A 22,162-nucleotide genomic window follows, 5' to 3' on the forward strand; every position below is an offset into this window, starting at 1 on the left:
TTTTGTACTGTATTAAGTGAAATAACCAATCGGCGCTGCCCTTAATTTATCCCTTAGCCATTACCATCCAATCCAAAGCCAACTGGCCAGCCTGTCGCGCATGCGCACACGAGTCGAACCTCAATACAAGGTTCGTCGAATTTTCCACTAAAAGGTCGAAAAAGTCGAACCTGGTCGAACTCGAACCTCGGCCGGTTCGCGACACCCCTAATTCTAGTACACTGTAATATTATTTAAAAAAAAAACTGGGCGACTGTACGTGCCTTGGTACGTACAAGTGTACAGGACTTCGCGCGCGGCCTTTTGAGATAAACACACGAACAAAAAAAACAAGAAAAAAAAAAGAAACACGCTGCATAGTTTTGTTAATAATGCAAGCGAACCTAAAAATGAGCCTGGAACAAATTATTATCAAAATGTGTTAAAGTTATTTATGTTATTTTGGGCCACAAGGAGCAGAAGGCTGAAGGAGGTGCGAAGCATGTCTCCTGGTCTAGCAACGATGGTAAATAAACTTTTATTTATTATTATTTTTTTTAATTCGTTAAAAGTCAAATCCGAAGCCAGCTCGGGAGAACTGACCAAGGAGGAAACCAACGAGGTAGGAGGAAACTGACACTTGGCATGGTACGATTCGTCTGTTCGCGGTTTCGCTGATGTAGAGACTTTTTGCTCCTGCTAGACCTGCTGCATTATGACCACAAACAAATACAGCATTCTATTACCGACGTACAACGAGCGGGAAAACCTTCCGATTGTGGTATGGCTCATCGACCAGTATATGTCGAAAAGGTAAGGGATGTGGTTGGACCTGTCCGCTTTGCCAACATCGTCGCTGAACTTAGCAAGCACAACATCAAGATAATTAGAACAGCTATCAACGCCTGAAAGCTCTCTTGAGAGAAAATTCTACGATGTTCTGGCGTACTTATTGTAAAAGTAAAAGCGCCAAACAAATAGAGAAAACGACAAATATGCAAAGGCAGGGAGTTGTTTACCCAGGATTGCCAATCTGGGAGGGTGTTACGAATTTCTGGGAGCGCTTCAAGGGGGGGAGGGAGTTTGGTTAATTACCCGGGGGGGGGGGGGGGGGAGGGGAGGGGGAGGGGGGAGGAGGAGGAGAGGTTGATTAATTACTGTGCAAGATTCTGGAGTTTACACCAACAAACATTACGTATTTACAGCTTCTTGCATGTCTGACGACGTCCACATTTTGTATGGTTCCTTAATAAGCGCGCCCCACTAGAGTGAAAAACAACACCGATAGACAGCCTGTTTGTTTGTCAGAGGCCGCCGTCCCACCTGGTGGATGCGACATAGAAACTTGTTTGCTAGTGTATTGAGTTTTCAAAAAAAAAAAAAAAAAAAGCACATTTCAAAATACACAGACAAACGGAATCGGGCGATGCGGTTTTCGTGTTCCGCTCTTTGGGCGGAAGACGCGCCGACAAACACGGTGTAAGTAGAAACGATTACTTTCTTAATTAAAGCTTCTGCTTAGTCCCCATTTGTCGTTGCCGACTTTCCTCAACTCGTCGTGATTGTCGACACCAAACTTTCCGGACTAGAATTGCCGAATTGTTTCTTGTTTGTGTCGTTGAAGGTGAGCGCCGTGGAATTTCACGCAGATTTTGAGGATGTTTATATTCATATGATTGAGGACAATCATTTTTTGGAGGACATACGGCATCCCGATTATTGCTGAGCATGATGACATGTCTTGCCTGCCGAAATGGCTTGCTGAAACTTTGTGTACTACTTCCTGGTGAGCGGTCTTACTTTGTTCAGTCCTCAAACATGGCGTATCCATCCTGATGCAAAGACATAGATGGGCCTTAGCATCTTAAAGCATCATATTGCGCACCAGGTTTTCGTGAGCAAAACCAGCCACAGCAAATTCTCTTTTGCGACACAACTGCCAGCAAGCAAGCCACACGCACGAGTAGGGTGACCATATTCCTCAAGGTAGAAAACGGGACATCCCAGCGGGGGACGGGGGTCGGCACATATTAAAGATTGGGATTGGAAGACAACCTTTAACGAAATGACTGCTCTTATTTCAAAACGTTACCATATTGCACTAAATTTTACTCTCTGGGTAAATATTTTAAAGTACCTACGGTTATTTTTGTGATGTATACTTGTAACTAGTAGGCATAGTTTCGGTTTGCTTCAACTCGCTTGGTGCGAATTTCGAAATTATACTCTCCTGCGAAAACGGGACATGATTCTTTATTGGGGCAAAAAGACGGGACGGCAGAAGAGGACCTCAAAAATGGGACTGTCCCGGCCAAAACGGGACGTCTGGTCACCCTAACAACGAGCTGTCGAGGGATGGGAACGAGTAGGAAGCCCAGGTGGCCACCAAGGCCTTCTCCTAAGGCCGAATGGCCAAACGAAACACGGGAGGATGACTTTGTCTCCAAGAGATGTTCCTCATTAAGACTGCTCGCAGCGCTTCAAGTTGACGACAAACAAAAACTTGTCTGTCGTCGATCGTTTGTCGTCGCTTGTCGGCATTTTTCAGAGCTGTTTGATGTTACAGTGAGACAACATCAGCGACACAGCACCTAGAGGTTCGTCAAGAATACCTGTTCAATTTCCATACAAGGACAGATTGTGACATGTAGAAGTCCCTGGTGCGGTGGAATATGCTTATGTTGGGTACTAATCTAAATGGTAAATTTGACATCAGCTATCACTGAGCCTGGTTGGAGGTAGACATTTTTTTAATTTCACTTGAGAAGCATTAGCGTAGTGTTTCACTGTGACGACTTCCTAGGACACAAATGCTGCAACACTTAGTGCTTCTTTGATCCAGCAGTGTTTTCTGCATCTTTTCGGCATATAATAAACATGCTTATTGTGTGCTTTAATTTTTTTCAGTGGATACAACTTCGAAATTATTGTCATCGACGATGGTAGCCCCGATAACACCCAGGAGGCAGCCCAACAGCTTCAGAAGATTTACGGAAATGACAAAATTGTGAGTTGGGTTTTCCAAACAGTTGTGTCAGCTTTTCTGTCGTACCCTTGCTCTCTGTCATGTGTGCACATACTTGCGGCACGAATAATGGCGTTATTCTACTGTGACGTCTCCCGCGCGCAAGCGAGCGCTTGCTGAAGTCAACTGCGCCATGCTGATTACGTCGCGCCCACCCGAAAGTGCTCCTGTCTACAGTTCAACCCGTCTTAACTTCTCCGAAGATGCACTGTCACCGCTGTGCATGTGCAAAACACTTCGACACTTCGTGCTCTTCTGCAGTGTGCCGCCATTTTCCACTTGCAACTGCTGTCCGGAAAGTGTGCGCGCATTGCATGCTAGGAGACTGGTCTGGCTGCTTTGGTGCGGCGCAAGTATGCCGATGAACTTATTGGAGAGGGTGCAGTGCCTGGCTCTGCATTTTATTTTTTTTTTACGGAGCTGTATTCCAGGACAAACCTTCCCTTACTTAAATATAGACAGAACAATAAAAGACAAACTTTCATTTATAATACAGAATGATATGCCTTTATTAACGAAAGTATGTCTAACGCCACATGAGTCGAGAATATCTAGAAATAAGCATAGTCACACTCTTCACCAGGACTGATGCATGAAAGATTGTTTTATGTATTCATTTTTTCCTTTTACGATCAGTAATTGGAATCAACTTTCCCAAATAGCTGTTTCTTGTCAGTCCTTTTTATTGTTTTGTGCGCATATAGGTTTGTACGATGATGCTTCACTTTATTTTTAGGCTCAAGTCGTGTTGCATCGGTTGTGTGCAGAGGTGTCAGAACTCTTTAGGATATTGGGGGGGGGGGGGGGGGGTGCAACGACAGTCGTGGTGGGGGCGACGGTGATTTTGTGCCCCCTCCCTCGTATTGTTTCCATTAAATTTCTGAACTGCCTGGGCGGGGGAAGGGGGGGGGGGGGGGGCAGTCGTCCCCTCCCCCCCGTGCCCACACCACGGTGTAAGATACACGCTTTAGGTGAGGACACGGCGGGGCTGAACGCGCAGTGCGAGGAATCGGATAGTGTTCGTTCGACGGGCATCCGAAAGGCTGCATTATTCCGCAGCCACCGTGCCCGCGGCTGACAGTGTCGCTGGCGGCCAAATGGCGAAACTGTGTGAGAGCAAAAACAATTATCTCATTGCCACGATACCCTGGTACACCGTGGTCTTTCTGCACGAGCGACAACCTCGCTGGAGCTCTGCGCGTGTGGAGCATGAGGCTGCACGAGCCATCTTTGCCCTGCCCACGGGTCGACAAGTCATCTGCCGGCGCCGCTTGAAACCATAGTGAGAGAGAAAGAGAAAGAGTGAAAAGCGAATATTATCTGCACTGCGTGAGGAGCGCGCTGTCCTCACCTGAAGAGTATTATCTTACACCGTGGCCCACACCACTGGTTCTGTGCCTCGCGCTACTGATATTTCTGTTGTTGAACTTGCTCCATGTAATGTTTCGTGCAGTGTCAAAAATTATATGACTGTTTTACTATTGTGGACATTCTGTCTACTGTTCTATTGTATATTACAGCGTCAGCTGTTAGTGGCCCATCCCCTGGTTTTTCGGCAACACGAGCGTAAACGAAAAGTTTCCCCACTAAATTTAGCAAAAATATTGACGTAACTTGACTTATGCAGTAATTCAGTTTCCCCGCTGAATGTAGAGGAAAAATTGACGTCACGTGACATATGCACCAATTCATAGCAAGTTTTTTCCACACACTGGCACCGTGCAAGTTTTCTCCTAGAATGCAACGCACTCGCGGAGTGTCGCACGGGGAATTGGTCCCGAATAAACTTGACGAGTGCAATTTATTGCAAACTGATCCTGCTGCCACCTATGTTGTAGCAAGAGTACCAACCTCAAACCGAAACTAGTGCCCCGATGTTCGACATTACAGGTGGGAACGCGGCATAGTGTTGTCACTGCAACTTTTATAGTTGCGATGATTAAGCCACTAGATTGTTGGAAGGTATTTATGGACAATGCATGTTTCCGTTACAGGCTGGAAACAAAACAACTGTAAGAACCGATGAAAGTCGCTCAATCTTTCGATTTGTATAACTCTTTACCCTAAAGAAAACACCATTAATACTAATCGAGCAGAAACTTGATCAGTTTTAAGTGTGAACATCTGAAATGATTCGGTTTCAAACTAGTTCACTGGAATCTTCAGCACTATGTTTCGTGGCACTATCAATTTCAATCCTTTGTTGCATACATCTGGGCCAGCTTTTATTCCCAATAGGAGGTGAGATTGAGAGCTTTCTCGAGTAAAAAACAAGGGTGCAAAATAACTGGTGTAGGTAAATGTTAAACATGGTGATTTTATCCAAGAAGCGGTTAGAATCACCATGTTTAGCTTTCTCGACTGCTAATTAGGACGTATCGGTTCTGCTGGTTGAGCTTTATCGACAATTGTCCACTCTTGAGTCCACAATGAGCCATATTTTGGCATTCAATTTTCACCCGTACATCCGTGACAGTGATCTCACGGCCGCTTATTACAATTGTCTTGAGCCCTTCATTACTCGTCTGTAGATTTCAGTGACTGTACAACAACAAAACTTGCAAAGGTATCGACTGTCGATTGTTTCCTTTATGAAATAGCAGAAAGCCATACTTCAAGCTTGAGTTCGATTTGGCCTCTCGCAGAACGCGATTTCTGGCAGAAAAATCTACTTTTCTTCCTGGTTCCCCATCGTGCAAACGGCAGCTCATATCAGACCAGTAGCAGACAAACTCCCGTCATCTGCTCTCGCAGCTTGCCTGAGCACTACTCGACGGAATTGCGTTCTGACGCATGCTAGTTTTTCTTGGTGCAGCGGGTACATGCACGCGTGGAGTGCCGGCGCCGGAACTAACTCGGAAAGTGCAGCTACTCGTAAAATGCTGACCGAAACGAACTGCTCCATGCTGCGAGCGGGCACGCGTCAGCACGAGTGCAGTGAAACGAACTCGCTATCAGCTTCCCCGCTAAATTTAGCAGAAAAATTATTGTCACGTGATGTATGCACCAATTCAATTTCCCCTCTAAATTTGGCAGAAAAACGCATCACAACCTCGAAATCATTTAATCATCGACAACGTAGCGACGCTAAATCAATGCAACGTCATTTGAATATCAAATCACCGTATGACGCACGATCGGCGCACTGTCAATCGATCGTCATTGTAGTATTGTTGAAGAAGCAGCACAGCTGACGCTGTCTAAACCCATTACCTCGTGTGATTGTCGCTGAGTTTTTTTTAATAACTCGGACCTATTATAGTTTTTATAGGACTGCAATACTTCGTGTCACCTTACGATGGACCACAAAGGACGCTATGAGCCACCGGAGCCAAATTTTAGCTCGGAGGCTGTCACGTGTCCTTCCAGTTGGGCGGAGCGACATGGGGAGCACGAAGTCGCGAGACAAGCTACAAACTATAGATTGGTATATGTAGCTCGTAGCGTCCATTGCGGTACATCGTAGTGTGAAACGGAGTATAGTATGTGAAATAAATAATAAAAAATAAATTAATTTTGCTCCGGCGATGCCTGTGCACAGCAAATGCTGCCTGTCATGTCTGCTGCGTCAGGATGTTGGACTCTAGAGTGTCTGGTTGTTGCCAACGTAATGTTGCCACACGTGCCTGCACAATTTTTTGGTGTTTAGCCGCACAGTTCACAGACTTGCGACAGCTTTTGATTAAACGTCTTACAATCTCTTATGTTAATTTCCCTTTTATTTTCATGCAACATTTTTTTTTTTTTCTGGCCCAAAAATCTTTTGACATTGTATGAACTACAGCTTTTTATAGTATGCTCGTTTGATCTCTCAGATACTGCTAAATCTTTACTCTAGCGAAAAGCAGTTCCAGGGCCGTCATATGGATAGCGCCAGCATGCCTGTGTGTTCTCTAGTCATAAGTGATCGCAAAAACTCGGTCGTAAGTAGGCTCAAGGGTGTGAACCCTTGCGTCTACCCTTGCGCCTTAAGAAACGACAATGACAACGGCGAATTGAACGCTTTGGTCGGATCTGGCCCTGAGCTTCTCTGGGAAAGTCCCCCTTATAGATGCTATGTTGCTTTGCTAAGACTTGTGAAAAGTTTCTTACTTGCATTGTTTTTAAAAAAAAGAAGGCTTGACTCTATTTGTCATGCCCTTTAGGTGGGCTTCTGGCTTTTTAAGTTTATTATTATTCATTCATTCAATGCTTTATTTCCAAATTTGTTTTCAAAATACACAAAAACTGTTTGGACCCATAGCTGTTAAGGCTAGTCTGGGGTTATTATTTGGAGGTTGCTTTTTGGAGTTTATTTTGCACTGCAAATCTGCCACCTTCGGAAGCTTGACTTGAGGATTTATTTTTAGTAAATTTGATAAAACAAAGGGTGCCTTCGGGAAGTGGAGGGGAGAAGCTTCTTTGCGCAAACTTGAGGGTGAAAGGTAAGCTACAATGCACAATATGAGTGGAAGAAAGAGAGAAAAATACTGGCCTGTTTTTATACCGAGTGACTCCAGTGAATCTGGCTTGCGTCATTGACGGAGGTGAGGCATTCGGTGTTTCGAAGAGCCCATCTCAAGGCTTACAACTACAATAGTCAGATACAACATAAGAAGGACAGCGCGAGGGGGAAAAGGGCGGAAACTAGGAAAACTGAACTGGAAAGGAGCGACCTCCTTTCCACAACAGCTTTTCTCGTGCGCACCCTTTCCCCCTTGCGCTGTCTTTCTTACGTTGTATCTAACTATATAGTTTACGGGGTCAAATACCCAAGTTGAAATCTGATGATCCGCTAAATGGTTACCGTACATATGTTCCACTGACGACTCCATGTGAATGCAACTGACACAGTGTTTGTTGTTTAGATCTTATGATTGCAAACGAGAATGTTTGGTTGCCAATGCATACGGCTAGTGCATGAGAAAAATTGTCTCTTGTGAGGTCATCTTTAGTTTTGATGTAATAACCCTTATGCGAGGTGAAAAAAGGACGGACACACACGTGAATTTTTTTAGTTTTGTGTTTGTCTGTACCTTGTTCCCCTTGCTCCAGGCTTACTGTGTTAACTTTAAACCAGCTCACCTGCACTTTCGCTTTAGGTCCCCAATTCTCATTTCAACCTTGACTCGTCTTCAAGCTTTTGCGCAAGTGCGTCTGACCCAATACGTCTATTAAGTTTCCTGAAATGGTGCATCTTTGAAGACCCTTCTGTATCCACGAACAAGCTTGCTTCATCGATTGCATAGGCATCAGAACAAGAACAATGATTATTGGGAGTTATGCTCATTAGTACAAAAACTTGTAAAAACAAGCTTGTCGACAGAAACACAGAAATGCCAAGCTTAAATGCATGTTTGTACACTTTTGTGTGAACACCATGAACACAATGTTAGGACTGCACTAAACAGTGCACCATGTGAATGCAGTTTATTGCTTTAGCATTTTGGCTTTATCATGGGACACATTTTGATCGTACATGAGGCAAGTGGAAAGTAGGGAATGGAGACCATGACTGCTGGAACATTTCCCTAGGGTACAAGTGACAGGGTTCGCACGAAAAAATTGGGTTGTGTGTATGTTTATACAGCCTAGAACTTGGTCTGCCTCAACGGGCGACGAACCTCCCAGCTGCAGATGAGAAATTTAGTCAGTGCAGTACAATAGCTAGCCTGGGGTCTTTAACGTGCACCACGCAGTAGTGATACATGACTGCACGCCGGTGCGATGCTTATCCAGATCGAAACGGGCAGGGGTGGGGATTGAGCCCAGATCCTGGGTTCTGCAGCGCGAGCTTTCGCTCCACGTGCTCCAAGCTGTTGTGCGCTAGCCCACTTGGCCACCGATCCCCCCATGGTTTGTACTTGTCCTTGAAAACCCTTGAGTTTTAAAACAGCATTTTCGAGTCCTTGAAAGCCCTGGAATTTCTAGCAATGCTTGGAAACCCCTAGTTTTTTTGTTTTTTTTTGTTGCAATAATTACATTTATTTACAATATTAAACTATAATTTTTTTTACATGAATGTTCACATAAATTTCAAAATTTCAATGAGGAAGTTTTTTTATAGGGCACATTTAGACTCATTTAGCGGATGCCTGTTAAGCACCTGGCCACAGTGGTAACAGTCCCGGTGGATTTGGATCCGGTCTCGTCCGTCCGCAATATTGGGATCTTGCCCCTCGTTCGCCTTGTTCTCTCGCATATTGTTTGCTAGCTATTCCTGTCTTGCTTATTCCGTGCCTGTATTTTTGCTATGCATGGTGAACATGGTTTAAATTGTGCGCGATGCCCGGGAGGTGTAACTACAGACACAGAGAAAGCAGAGGCAACAGGTGACATCACTTACATTGTCAAGTCGAACAGCCTACGGAAAACGGCGAAAACGAAGATGTAAGAACTTCTAAACATCAATCAGGAAATCAAGGAAAGGCTGCTGTAGCTCTACTGAACCCCTTACTAGCACCTCTTTGGCAAATGCGCCTTTTCCTAGGTCTCATGCCGTAAAGAATTTTCGCAGTGCATTTCAAAAAGTTGTCGTATTATAAAGTTACTGATGGAGTATTGGAAGGGGTTCTTGAAAATATTTTTACAGGTTCTTAAAAGTCCTTGAAAGCCCTTGAATTTTTTTTCTTTGAAGCCTGTACAAACTAGTGATGGGTCGAATCTGCCAAACTTCATATTAGGCAAAGTGCGGCACATGCCATACTTTTGAAAAAAAGTTCGGCAAAGCTTCGACAAAAATTTGGCAAATGTCTGCACACTCGCGAGAATGTGACGAGGCCATGGATTGCAAATGGACAACGTGTGGTTCTGCAGTTACCATTATACAATGTAGTACAACCAGCCGTTATGGTGAGGTGTGGAGCAGGCAACATGGTAACTGTGCATTTGTGAGCCTTCGCAAGTGTGGTTGTCCTCCAATATTTCCTGCCGAACAGAAGATCGACCAGTAATTTACGCAGTCCACTGCACAAGGGACAAATGATGCGGTACATTCTGGATAACGTGATTCTCGTTTGACCTTCTTAGTGATGCAACGAGGTAGTTGAAACATTGACTGACAATTACTTTAAAGCACTTCTCGCAATTATAAATATCCTGTTTTCGGCTCATAAGTATTTGTGCCAAAACAAAATAATATTGCGTTTTAATTATCATTATTTTGCGATTTTCATGTGTCTGCATGAAACTGAACAGAACTATCATGCTCGACGTTGCACATCCGACATTCCTAACTCTTCCCATCTTCCTAAACGTCCGTGTGTGTCGTAACACCAGAAACCAGAAATTTAAAGGTTAAAAACGAGACGTTGCAAATATGGGACATACGTTCATGCAAAGCTGACGTCAAGTGACTCAAATCTAAATACACGCATATTTACAAGAATATTGTTATCTCTTCTGGTGAAGGCTCGGCAACCGTTGCATTCATTTTCGTGTATGAAACGGTGGCTCCCAGAGAAAGTAAGAATGCAGTGTTATTGCCTATATTTTAATAATGTACGCACACTTGCAGGCTTGCGCTGCTGAGGCCTCAAAACCAAAACTCTCGTAGTGTGATTCGCAACGTTGGTGATTCGTGACTGCGCCCACTACTACCCAACCTCGTTGTCACGCCACTTCTGCAAGAAATCGCTGTAAAATTGCTAGTAAACACACAGAAACGACACCAATACAATTATCTTGTACAATATCACCTTGTTTAATAATAACTGTGTCAATACGCATTACATGTTGTATTTAGGTTAAGAAAAAAACAACAAAAAAAAACAACCTTTTTTCGCTAGTAAAATTAAAATATCAACGTTAATTATGTTAAGAATGTATTTTTGCTGAATCTTTAGAAAAGTTCGGCAAAAGTTCGGCTTTGCCGAATCCCAAGATTCGGCCAAAGTTTGGCCCATCACTAGTACAAACCCTGAGTGAGCCCCGCAGCGATTTTGTTGGTTCTTAGCTAAGGTTTTAGTGTGTTGCAGGGCAAAAGGCAGTGTATCTTTCAGTTGTACTGAACTTTTTTATGAGGAGTTTTCTTCATCAACTTTGCCGCTAATGATATGTGAGCCCGTCAACGTGGTTTGTACAAGACTTCTAAATGGCATTTGAACTCAAACCAGAGCTGTTTAAGAATCTTGGCATGCAAACTTTTGTGTCCAGCGACTGTATCAGAAGATAATGAGTAGGTCACGGGGTGCGCAGAGACGCAGTCGTTCGTTTGTATGCTCATCTCGTCTCGTTAATAAGGTATGCGACATAGTGGCGGCAGTGGGACCTATACTCATGCTCAGCAAGCTAATGCAGCTTGCTGTTATAACTGATTCGCTCCCACATGCCCAGCACAAAAGTGGACATGTTTCAGATTTCGTTTATTTAGGTTCCTGTTATGTTTTTTTTGTTTGTGCTTTATGTTTTGAGGAGGGAAAACTCTCATTTCGTGCTTCTTGTTTTGCAGGTGCTCAAACCTAGGGCCAAGAAGCTAGGACTTGGGACTGCCTACATTCATGGCCTGAAGAGCGCAACTGGCAACTTCATCATTATCCTCGATGCTGATCTCTCCCACCACGTATGTAACCCAGCGAGGTCTCCCTCCTTCCTCTGCTCTAGTCTCATCATATTCCCCTGTTAGTTGGGTTGTACAAATGCCCTGGTTTAGAGAGATACTGACACTCCCTCAACCTTTTTTTTAAATGTTTTTTGCCAGGTGATTTAATATGGTGTCGGGAGACTACCCAATCAACATTTTGCTGCAGAGTCATGTATATTTTTAATAAAGCCAAAGAACTCAACTGCTCCAAACCAAAACCGCAACACGAGTACGGAAGCTCGTGGTTGGAAATCACGTGGCTACACCCGCCTGCATTATTTTGCCCTCCGCTTCTCCGGTCTCTAAAGCAAACTTGGTGACGAACTTGCATGAATGTTTTGTTGAGCGATTGTTTTGCACTTATATCCCTTCCACTCAATGTTCTGCGCTTGAAGATCGATCGGCCGGTACCACGAACAACAGTTCCAAAGTAGCGGCCTCACCTCCGTTACAATGTTGGTCCGTCGTGCGCTGCCATCGCGTTGTCCAGTCCGCGGTATGTCGCCATATTGAGAATGACGTGTGCATGCACTTCGTGTGATCTGTGCAACATCTCCTTTTATTTTTTTCTATCAACGTATTTGCAGTTTTTTGGAGGCTACAAAAAATGGGGTTCATATTTTTTTCTATTTTTAATATTGAATGTGTGCCTTAGATAACCCACGACTTTGAGTATATTTGGTACACATAGTTCCACGCGACCATAAAAACAAGAGTGAGCATGACTGAAACCGGCCAATTCGCGACCGGCTGTTTTCAGGCAGAAAGAAAAGAAGTTTCAAGCCGCAAATTGTGCTCAGTTGGGCTGTTATAGGTCATGTTCAAATAAAAACCTAGGTGAGCATAAATACCCTGCCAGTGCCCCTTTAATGGGCTGAAATGTGAGTTAAGAAAACCAATAGTAAATGCGTATTATCACTACTCTGGCATGGTTAGGGCAGAGCCGTATATTGGGAAAATCTGGCCAGCAGGCGTGGCGACGAAGGTGCTGGAGAGGAGAAAAGTGAAAGATAGGGGTAAGGGCATTAAAGGAGCAAGAGAGGAAGGAGGGAGCAAAGAGGAAACTACCATCACTTTGACACAACACACTTTGACACCGAGCACTGTTGAGGATATGCGTCATCTGCTACGGGCCGACTTCTTTTTCGCCTGAATGAAAGTTTGTGGTCAAACATACATAATTTGTTGGCTTTTTAACCCACTGAGGAATAGCACTGTATCATTTTCTTGTTGGAGCCAGCAAAATAAGAGGAAAGAAGCTATATTTGAATGTCGATTCCGTGCATTCCACCTAGCAAATGAATGAAGATGGTGGCCCTCCCTGCACGGCTAGAAATAGCCGGGAGTTCACCAGCGTGCGCTCACGGCTCACACTCTGCACCGCGGGCTGATTGGCTTACTCGGGAGGGGGGCGTTACGGTGGCGATAGCATAAACTGGCCAAGTTCTTCCAATACAGTTGAACCTCGATTTTACGAAACCCGATTTTACGAATTTCCCGATTCAACGCACAAATTTGGATTCCCTGCACAGCCTGTCGAGGTCTCCCTTCCTCGATTTTACGAAGTTCCTGATTTGACGAAATAATTGGCAGGTCCCGGTGAGTTCGTTAAATCGAGGTTCAACTGTATATCGCTCTGGGTTAAGGGTAACGCTAACATGACCAAAATATGTTAATGTACGATAAATGATTTTGTAGACATTATTTGGTACATATATAATTTGTAGATAAATTAACTAAAGCACTGCATTCATTCTGCCTTGATTTGACTAAGGCAAGTACTTTCAGATTGGCAATTTAGTTACTTGCACTATGGACCAATCTCAGTTTCGGGCTGCTATGTACCGCAAGCTGAAACTTCTACCATAGTCCAGACTTCTTTTATCCCTCTATTATGAGCTGTTTTTCTTTCTCAGCAATACATACATTTTTTTGCTAAAAGTAAATGTAGCCAACAAGAATCCCTCTTTATCTTTAGTCAATGAAGCGACGACAAAAGATGCAACTGTACTGTGGATCTGCTCAAATTACAGTTGCTTTTAACCTCGAAAGGAAAAAAAAAAAAAAAGAATGAATTATTCAGTTTTAATCTCATGTAGTTGCGTGGATAAGGGGAAAATATACATTTCTCCCTGAACCATTTCTGCAAAAGTTTGCCATAGTCGATAAACAGACGAATAAATGGTCGGATTGGCTATTATATTTTACACATACTTGCAAAATTTGACTGGAAAGTGTGGTCGTAAATCAGAAATGTCGTATTATCATAAGTTGATTATGTACAAGGAGAAATGGTTAAATTTAAATTCTGTGGGGAGTGGTGATATCTAGAGTAAGTTTGCCTGGATGTTGTTTTTTTTTCCAGCCCAAGTTCATTCCAAAGTTCATAGAGAAGCAGAAGGAGGGAGACTTCGACATTGTCTCGGGAACGCGCTACGATGGAGAAGGCGGCGTTTTCGGCTGGGACTTTAAGAGGAAGCTTATCAGGTAAATTGTGCTACTGGCTACATTGTTCCACTGTTTACTAGAAAGGGTGAACTGATTTTTCTGCCAATACAGCCTATTGGTGAAAATGATCAGAATATGCCGTCTCTTCTCGCGTATATTCTGCACCAAATTTTATAGAAAATGAGAGGAAAAGTAGGGGTGTGGGTTATATGCGAACTTTGGCGGTCAGTGCGGCTTTACAGCAATGCTCGCAAAGTTGTAGGGATAGACTCCCTAGAGTCCCTCTTCTCCAGTCTCTCCTAGGGGCTTCCCCCCCTTCTCCTCCTTTTTTTTGGGTAGCCATCTTTGCCTTGTTTTTGCGTGCTCCGAGACGTTGATCACCATTCTGCACTGTCGTCAAATCCGTTATCGAAAAGATGGAAACTAAGCTACAGGCCGAAACTATGATCGCTACGACGTTGGCTATAGGTAGGGTGTGTACTTTCCGGTGTTTATTTGTGAGAAAAATCGGCGGATGTTTTTCGGTGTTTATTTATTTTCAAAACACCGGTGTATTTCGGTGGAACGTCTCACGACGAGGCTAAAATCGGTGAATATCGGTGAAAAAAAAGCGATTGATCACAGAAAGAGAGTTCCAATTTTATTCACATAGTTCATACACTTCTTCTCTAGGAAGCAACTATTTCTAACACTTGGTTATTATAGTAGATGCAAGCATACTTTTATCGAGAAAAGAGTCAAAGTACAGGCTAGCTGGTGGAAGTCAATCATTTCGTCGTTTACCCTGAGACTGGGGTTTTTTTGAAGAGCAGAAGTAACAGCCTGTTACTTCTGAGACCTGTCTGTTTTTTCTGTTACTTCTGCTCTTCAAAAAAAAAACCCCAGTCTCAGGGTAAACGACGAAATGGTCATACTTTTATGCTTGCATCTACACGCAAGGAACGTGCTGCCTTCATCGCACCACCTTCCTTGCGGTTCGCTACCCGCAATTATGAAAACGCACGCTCCTGTACGACACGGACGTTGGCAGTGTCTTCCAGGAACCACAGCAACCTCTGAATACATGGCTTGCACCGACATCACTTGGCCAGACACAATGAGGAAAAGGCACGTGAGAGCCTACCCTCCCCTGTGTTAATTTTTCCACAAAAGGGGGCCATGGGAGACACAATAGGGGAAAGGCATATGAGAGCTTAGTGTCCACTGCGTTCACTAGACGCTTTTGACCCCCAGAAAGGAGGGCGGACTGACGCCACCTGCAAGCCATGTATAAACACTGGAAGAATGCAGGATCCACGAGATAACGCGTTTGACGAACCTCTACGGGGAAAGGGTTTCGCTAGGTCGGAAACTAGCAACGACCGGTGTTTTTCGGTTTTAACCAGGGCGAAAATATCCAACCACCGGTGTTTTTCGGTTTTAACCGATTTTATATTTTCGTCACCGACGGATGTTTATCGGTGTTTCTCGGTTAAAACCGGAAAATGCACACCCTAGCTATAGGTACTGAGGGGGCAAGAATTCATTGCACGCGAAGTTGTATTGAAAGATTCCCCAGAGGCGTGTATTAAATGCAAGAAGCACGTGCTGGAGGTGGAGCTTCCGCCGAATTCTTAGCCCGTCACCTACAATAGTCATGCGTGCGAGAATGGAGGAAGAATGAGAACTTGCAAACTGCAAGCCGCGACGGAGAATCGTTTCGCGGTCCAAAGACTGGTGCATACCCTGAACTTGAAAAACCGCATGCAAAGTTCATCGAGGAGAGAAGAGGTTGTGGTAACGCCGTATCTATGGAGCTCTGGCATTACCGCAACTTTTCTAGATGAGGTGGTGCTGAACAGTTTAAAAAATTGCCGCGCATTAGCAGTCGCATCGACGGCATAAATGACGACGCTGTCTGCGACAATGAAGGCGCCAGCAACGAGCATGTTCAAAATAAAGGTGTGTTGTCTAGCAAGACCTGGACATTACTTTGAGTGGCTAGTGCAAGTAATATGCGAGGCATTCTTTTTTTTGGAGTAGTAATTTAACGAGATGCTGAACTGAAATTTGAATTTCGCAAAATAAGGCAGCAGAAGAATTAGACGGGACACTACAAACTCCAAAACATCACATATACATTAATATCTCAAATTGATGGCAGTATTTTTGGAAAAAAAAAAGGTGCAATCCTCCTGGAGCAGTTGATAATGAGGGGAAACAACCTTTTTTCTCTTCTCCTTGCTTCTGTTCACCAGCTCAAGGGGACGAAGCAAAGAGAATAGGGAATGAGAATCATGACGTCACATGCCTTGTCGGCCGTGTTCAATCGCGCACTTCTTTTCTAAAAATACGGCCATTTGTTTGTGTTATTGCTGTAAGAGTGATGTTTTTGGGTTTTGCAGCGTCCCGTCTGTCGCTCCAGCCTTGTTTTGTGCACTCCAAATTTTGTTTCTGTATCCCTTTAAAGGTGCAGGTTGTATGCAAGGGCGTGTCATAAACGTGACGATACGGTATATATGCTGGTCACAGCATTTCAATCAATTCAGGCAAAATTACTGCACACACTAAATAAAAATTGCATAAAGTGAAAAAGAAAAAAAAAAATTATCAAGAGGTATATGTTTTGTTTTTTATGTTGCTCCTTTTTAGTCGTGGTGCCAACTTTCTGACCCAGCTGCTGTTGCGCCCTGGTGCTTCCGACCTCACGGGAAGTTTTCGGTAGGTCGCGTTTCTTCCTCGAGTTGTACGCCACCCGCCTCAAGAGGCTTTGCTCTTTGCTCTTTCTCGTGGGGACCTTTTGCCGTCCCCCCCCCCCCCCCCCCTTCCTCATCCGGGAACTACTTGTTTTCGGTGATGACCACAACCGTTAGGAGAGAAGGAATTGGTAGATTCCCAAGTTTGGGAAGGGGGGGATGCCTTCGTGGATGCAATAGAAAACAGTCAGGTCAGAAGGGTCTTCCTTTGTTCGCTCTGGACTTTGCTCTTGCGACGGTGTTGACAAGGTGAGCCTTTCCACCAGACATTGTCAACTCCAGGGTTTGGGGACAGTTTCTCGGTGTTTCTGTAAATTCCATTGGACAAAGTCCTATTGGGATACATGCTCCTCCTAATTAGAAAAGCGATGATTAGTGCGGTTGCCGTTCCACCCGTCATTAGCGCTGTCCTCGAGAGGAAGCCATGGTGTGTTGGAGTAAGTTTGCAGGTCTGCTGTCCCAATAGTTTCTCCCCGAAGGAGTACAGCCGACTGAACCAGCCAAATCTAGGAATCAATAAATCCATGATTGCAAAACTTCGACAAATTTAAGTGGCACATATACGCAATCCGTCAAGTTGTGGGCTCTCAAATGGAATTCCTAGGAACCCCGGAAATCCCCGGATTACCCTCGGGGGCTCCCCAAGCTCCCCAATTTCTTCGGCCATCCCTGCCCTAAGTAAAGTAAATTCTTATAGTAAATCCCTACCAGTCTCCGCAAATGCAAAGACCAGTAGGGATTTCTCTGCTGCCATTCAAGGCAGACGCAGGTTCCTCAAGGTCGAAAAGTTTGAGAACTCCTGCGTCGAGTTATTGCCGAAAGTCGACTCGCTCTTCCGAGGAACGTTTGAAATGGCTTTGTTCGCTTTTTAAATTCGCCCGATCCGGGCACTCCTCTCTGCTCTCGCTGCGGTGCCTGCCATTGTTCTTGCGCTGCTACAGGTTGTACAAGAAGGATGTCCTGCAGAAGCTGGTAGACAGCTGCACCTCCAAGGGCTACGTCTTCCAGATGGAGATGATCGCTCGGGCCAGGCAATTTGGCTGCACCATCGGAGAGGTGAGCTCGCCGGGAAGGTTCCCCAGTGCGAGAGAGCGACAATAGAAATACCAGCTATTTTGTTCGCTGATGAAAGGAGAACGGCAGGGAGGATTTTCGGCTGTCCCGTTCCTAGCGCAAGCTTTCTAACTACGACGGCACTTGGGCATCTCGTAAGATGCCAAAGGCAATGAGCCCATAGTTCGAAAATTGAAGAGGTGACTAGGTTAGCGTATTCGACGAGTGGACTTCAGCTGGTGTGACCAGGAACACTGAAATAGAAATACCTACCAGCTTCTTCTCATTATTGAGTTTTTTCTTTTCCACGACATTGTTAATGGCCAATGCAAAATTAAACTAGTCTAACCATGAGAACCAAGCACAACAGAGACATGGGTGTCTGCCTGGGAAATGGATAGAAACATAAACAGGCCGTTGGAGAGCCCGAAGCCTCTCAAGCCTCATCAAGGGTCATGCCCGTCTTGTCAAGAAACGAGTGCAGAGATGCAAAGAGCTGAAGAAGATGGGGAGCGGGGCACAGGGAAGTGGGCAGCTGTGGCCAGGTGGTTCAACGCAACATGTGGGTCGCTTCGGGTGGCACTTTGTGGACGTAACAGGCCTTCGTGAATGTGACAGTCGGGAAAATGTATCGAGGGAATCTATCAGTGAGGCTCGTTTTATATCTTTACTGTAAAACGGGGTTTTAAAAACACTTGATTTGTCAGCATGGTCTTGCTGTTTCAATGTTGTTATTTTTGGGATTCTCAAAATAAAACTACCTTTTAGCAAATGTTTAGAGAGAGAGAAAATATTGGAAAATTTTAGCACTTTTTGTATTCCAAGTGGTGAAAAAGAACCTTGCAATGCAGGCTGAAATTTTATCATCTATGTATGCATAAATTTTTGATTATGTGCTTCCACCAATAACACTGCCACGTTTGTACTAGAAAATTACCATTGGGTAGTACAAGTGCAGCGGAGTTAGTCGTGAACAGTTAATCAAAATCATCTATCACACTCAGACAAACACATTCTGGTTGGGATGTTGTGGCACTTTGTTACAATTTTTTTATTTAAATTGTGTTTTAGAAATGAGGAAATCTATTTGATTTCCACTTATAAGGTGGATTCCTGTGGCACACTTCTGGCCTGAAATGTCACCGAATGCCGTGTCCATGAACCTTCGCCATATATTTTTCTATGCATGGAGGCGGTGTTTTTCAGCTCGGTCGTGTTTTTTGTGCAAAGAAGCATCATCCTGCACTGAAACTGTATACATAGGGTCTTCATTAGGACTTGAGATGAGTCGACGATTGGGAAGTCGACTCGTCGGCAGCAAGAAAGACCGTTGTAGATGTTGCTAGGGCGGCTCTGAAAGGAAACAAATTGGAACAAGCTTGGATTTATGTGGCCCAAATATGTCTTCTCTGGTCATACCTATTGAGTTCTCTTGTTGACAAAGCCACTTGCCATGCTTTAGCATTCCATCATGTAAACAAGTGGTGAAAGTGGCAGAGACTGTTTGTCAACACGGCGGAACGCTGCTTACGAGAAGGGAAATGGTGTTTTGTGGAACTGCCTTATTATAAAAATTGGAAAAAGAGAAAGACTGGAACAGGCAGACGAAAATGTCTTCACCCATCCCCGCTGAAACTTTTGTGCGTCGATGTGCTCGTCGTCACCTCAAGAAAGAAAAGCTGTATTTGCACATTGTTCATGTATGCTGCATGAAGTACTACTAGTTCTTGCAAGATTTGATTGTAGAAGAAAGACTAAGCTTTTTTCATTTGAAATGTATGTTGTGATAACATAAGAAATAACAGATCTTAAGCACACGTACAAGTGCCTTAATTCATCAGATAGAGGGGGAAATTAGGTTATTAAGATTAAACGACTAAAGCAGAAGTTTTTTGCTAGTTGGTATTTCATTATTAAAAATTAAAACAGCGCAAGGACACGGACAAGAACAAGAAGGTAGACAATCAAAGTGCTGACTTACAACTAAAGTGATTGATGTCTATGGCATCACTTGCTTCGTTAGTCTTCGACACTGATAGCAGCACCGATGAGAGTGATTGTTATCAAAAGATGCTGGGAGCTGGTCATTTACACTTTTACCCGCTCGCGACCAGCTCCAGCGACCACAACGAGATTGTTACAGACATACACGCCGTCGTCTGCGGCGATCTCGCAAGTGCATGCTGGGTAAAAGGTCAAAGGGCAAGGGGATGAGAGCAAGAGCATTATTTGGAGTAGCATGAGAGTGTGCGATAGTATTATGGCGAGTCGAGTACCGCGAGGCGAGCTGTCTAGAATGAGGGAGCGTTCAACTAAATATGGTGATCATGTGGTTTATGGGCATCATGGTGTGACTAGTAGCTTGAGCTGTGTTGCCTGGTTGCCAGATGAAAATTATCAATTTTTATAAATTGACTATTACAATTATTAGAGCTCTAAAAATCTCAAAACTTGGTCTATAACTTGGTCTATAGACTAAGCCTATGAGCATTCCATTTCAAGAATGATTTACCCATTTAAATATTGTGTCCCCACACCTTTAAGCCCCATTTTCATGAGGGTGGAAAGACAGACCCACTCCCAGTACTCTTAATTATGGCTGATTCAGACATCTGCATCCTAATACGACCGACTGCATTATGACTTTTTGTGTTCCATTGCAACGCAGTTTATGAACTTTTGCAGCCATAGAACCTTGTCCTAATCATTCATAAGCTGTCATGACGCGGTCGATCGCACTCAAGTGCAAGTGTCTAAACCAACATTTAATTATGTTGTGAGCTGCTGTACTTAGAAGCTAATGCATTGTTCATGAAATTGCTGCCTCTTGTTGAGCGCAATAACATGGGCTACTTCTGTTCGGGCCATATTGACGAGCTGAAGATATGTGAAATTTTGCTGCGTGCTTATGAGTGCTACTGCCACTGAATGTATCACTAATGTCTATTGCAGGTTCCCATCAGCTTTGTGGATCGATTCTATGGCGAGTCCAAGATGGGGGGCAATGAGATCTTCCAGTTTGCCAAGGGATTATTCTACCTTTTTGCTACTACGTGACACTGGCTTTCTGGTTCCTGAGGCGTTGAACACTGCTTTATAGCTTCTGTGGATCATTGCACTCAGCAAATGTTGGGACTGCAGACTGCCAAAAAATAAAGCACTGAAGACTTCACCCACATAATGTTTAACTATATTTGACCTCATCTGCAGCCTAAGAGCCATGCATATATAAACTGAATTGGGGTCATGGCGATGATCATCAGAGCGGTGGTGATAATACTAATAAACAATTAGACTTCATTGTCAGTGGTTGTAGGAGCATCTTCCACAACTACCCTCAAGTTTTGTGTGCTTCCCCAGACGAGTAATTGTGTTAAAAAAAAAAAATATATATTGGGTTGTGTGTATGTTTACTTTATACAGCCCAGAACTTGGTCTGCCTCAAGGGGCGACGAGTCTCCCAGCTGTAGATGAGCAATTTAGCCAGTTCAGTACAAGCGCTAGCCTGGGGGTCATTAACGTGCACCACGCAGTAGTGATACACGACCGCACGTTGTTACGATGCTCATCCCGATTGAAACGGGCAGGGGTGGGGATTGAACCCAGGATCCCTGGGTTTTGCAGCGCGAGCTTTCGCTCCACGTGCCCCGAGCTGGTGTGCGCTAGACCACTCGGCCACCGATTTTTTTTTCTTTATTGCCGGATTTTTTACATTGTCAAATAGGCAGGCATATCGTTCAAACCATAGGAAGCAGGGCAAGGCTAAACTAAACCAGTCCGAAGTGACTGGCGTCGGAGGCTAAAACTGTTTCATGGACAACAGTGCCTCAATGCGCGGAAGCCACTCAGGCTCGCACTTCTGTGCTCTGTTGACTTCAACTAACAAAGATACACTTTCACGAAAATATTCCCGCGCCTCCCGTACATTATTGTCAGCGTTGTGTACAGCCATTCTAGACTTCCAAATACTGTGCAGACCCAACAGCATAACCAGGTCAAAGGGAAAACCTTCCTCGTTTTTAACCGATAGATAACGGATTCCATGCGCATCCAGGGGGAGGTCCTTTTTCAGGGTACGTTGGAGGACGTCCCAGAAGAAGACCCCATCCCGGCACTCAAGAAACACGGGTTCGACCGTCTCTGGCTTCTTGCATAAAAAGCAGTGATCCCCCCACGGTACAAAAAGTCCCCTCTCGTTTAGCCATGTCTTGACCGGCAGTGTACCTGAATGTAATGTAAAGATGAAAGTCTTGGTGCCTGCGGGCAGCACCATACGCTTAACGCGCTTCAAGACATCTTGCCCTGGGCCTGCACAGTATAAGGCTCTGTATAGAGGTACAGGAAACACAGTATCGCACACAG

At 44.4% G+C, this 22,162-nt stretch overlaps 1 protein-coding gene across 1 annotated transcript; it reads left to right on the forward strand.

Moving 5' to 3' along the window:
- Positions 1 to 559: 559 nt before the first annotated feature.
- Positions 560 to 20,978, forward strand: LOC8025171 (dolichol-phosphate mannosyltransferase subunit 1). Its single transcript, XM_029994774.3, has 7 exons — positions 560 to 792; positions 2,887 to 2,986; positions 11,433 to 11,543; positions 13,930 to 14,051; positions 16,644 to 16,712; positions 17,689 to 17,803; positions 20,753 to 20,978. The coding sequence occupies exons 1-7, from the start codon at positions 695 to 697 to the stop codon at positions 20,855 to 20,857; spliced, it is 720 nt and encodes a 239-aa protein (XP_029850634.1). The 5' UTR covers positions 560 to 694; the 3' UTR covers positions 20,858 to 20,978.
- Positions 20,979 to 22,162: the final 1,184 nt, after the last annotated feature.

Source organism: Ixodes scapularis, unplaced genomic scaffold (genome assembly GCF_016920785.2).
Source record: "Ixodes scapularis isolate PalLabHiFi unplaced genomic scaffold, ASM1692078v2 PGA_scaffold1__304_contigs__length_218370807, whole genome shotgun sequence".
Taxonomy (NCBI): Eukaryota; Metazoa; Arthropoda; class Arachnida; order Ixodida; family Ixodidae; genus Ixodes; species Ixodes scapularis.

Excerpts from the sequence above, each read along its gene's own strand:
- LOC8025171 (XM_029994774.3), top strand. The coding sequence starts at position 695 with ATGACCACAAACAAATACAGCATTCTATTACCGACGTACAACGAGCGG. Across the intron at positions 793-2,886 it reads GACCAGTATATGTCGAAAAG|TGGATACAACTTCGAAATTA; the intron begins GTAAGGGATGTG and ends AATTTTTTTCAG. Across the intron at positions 17,804-20,752 it reads TTGGCTGCACCATCGGAGAG|GTTCCCATCAGCTTTGTGGA; the intron begins GTGAGCTCGCCG and ends TGTCTATTGCAG.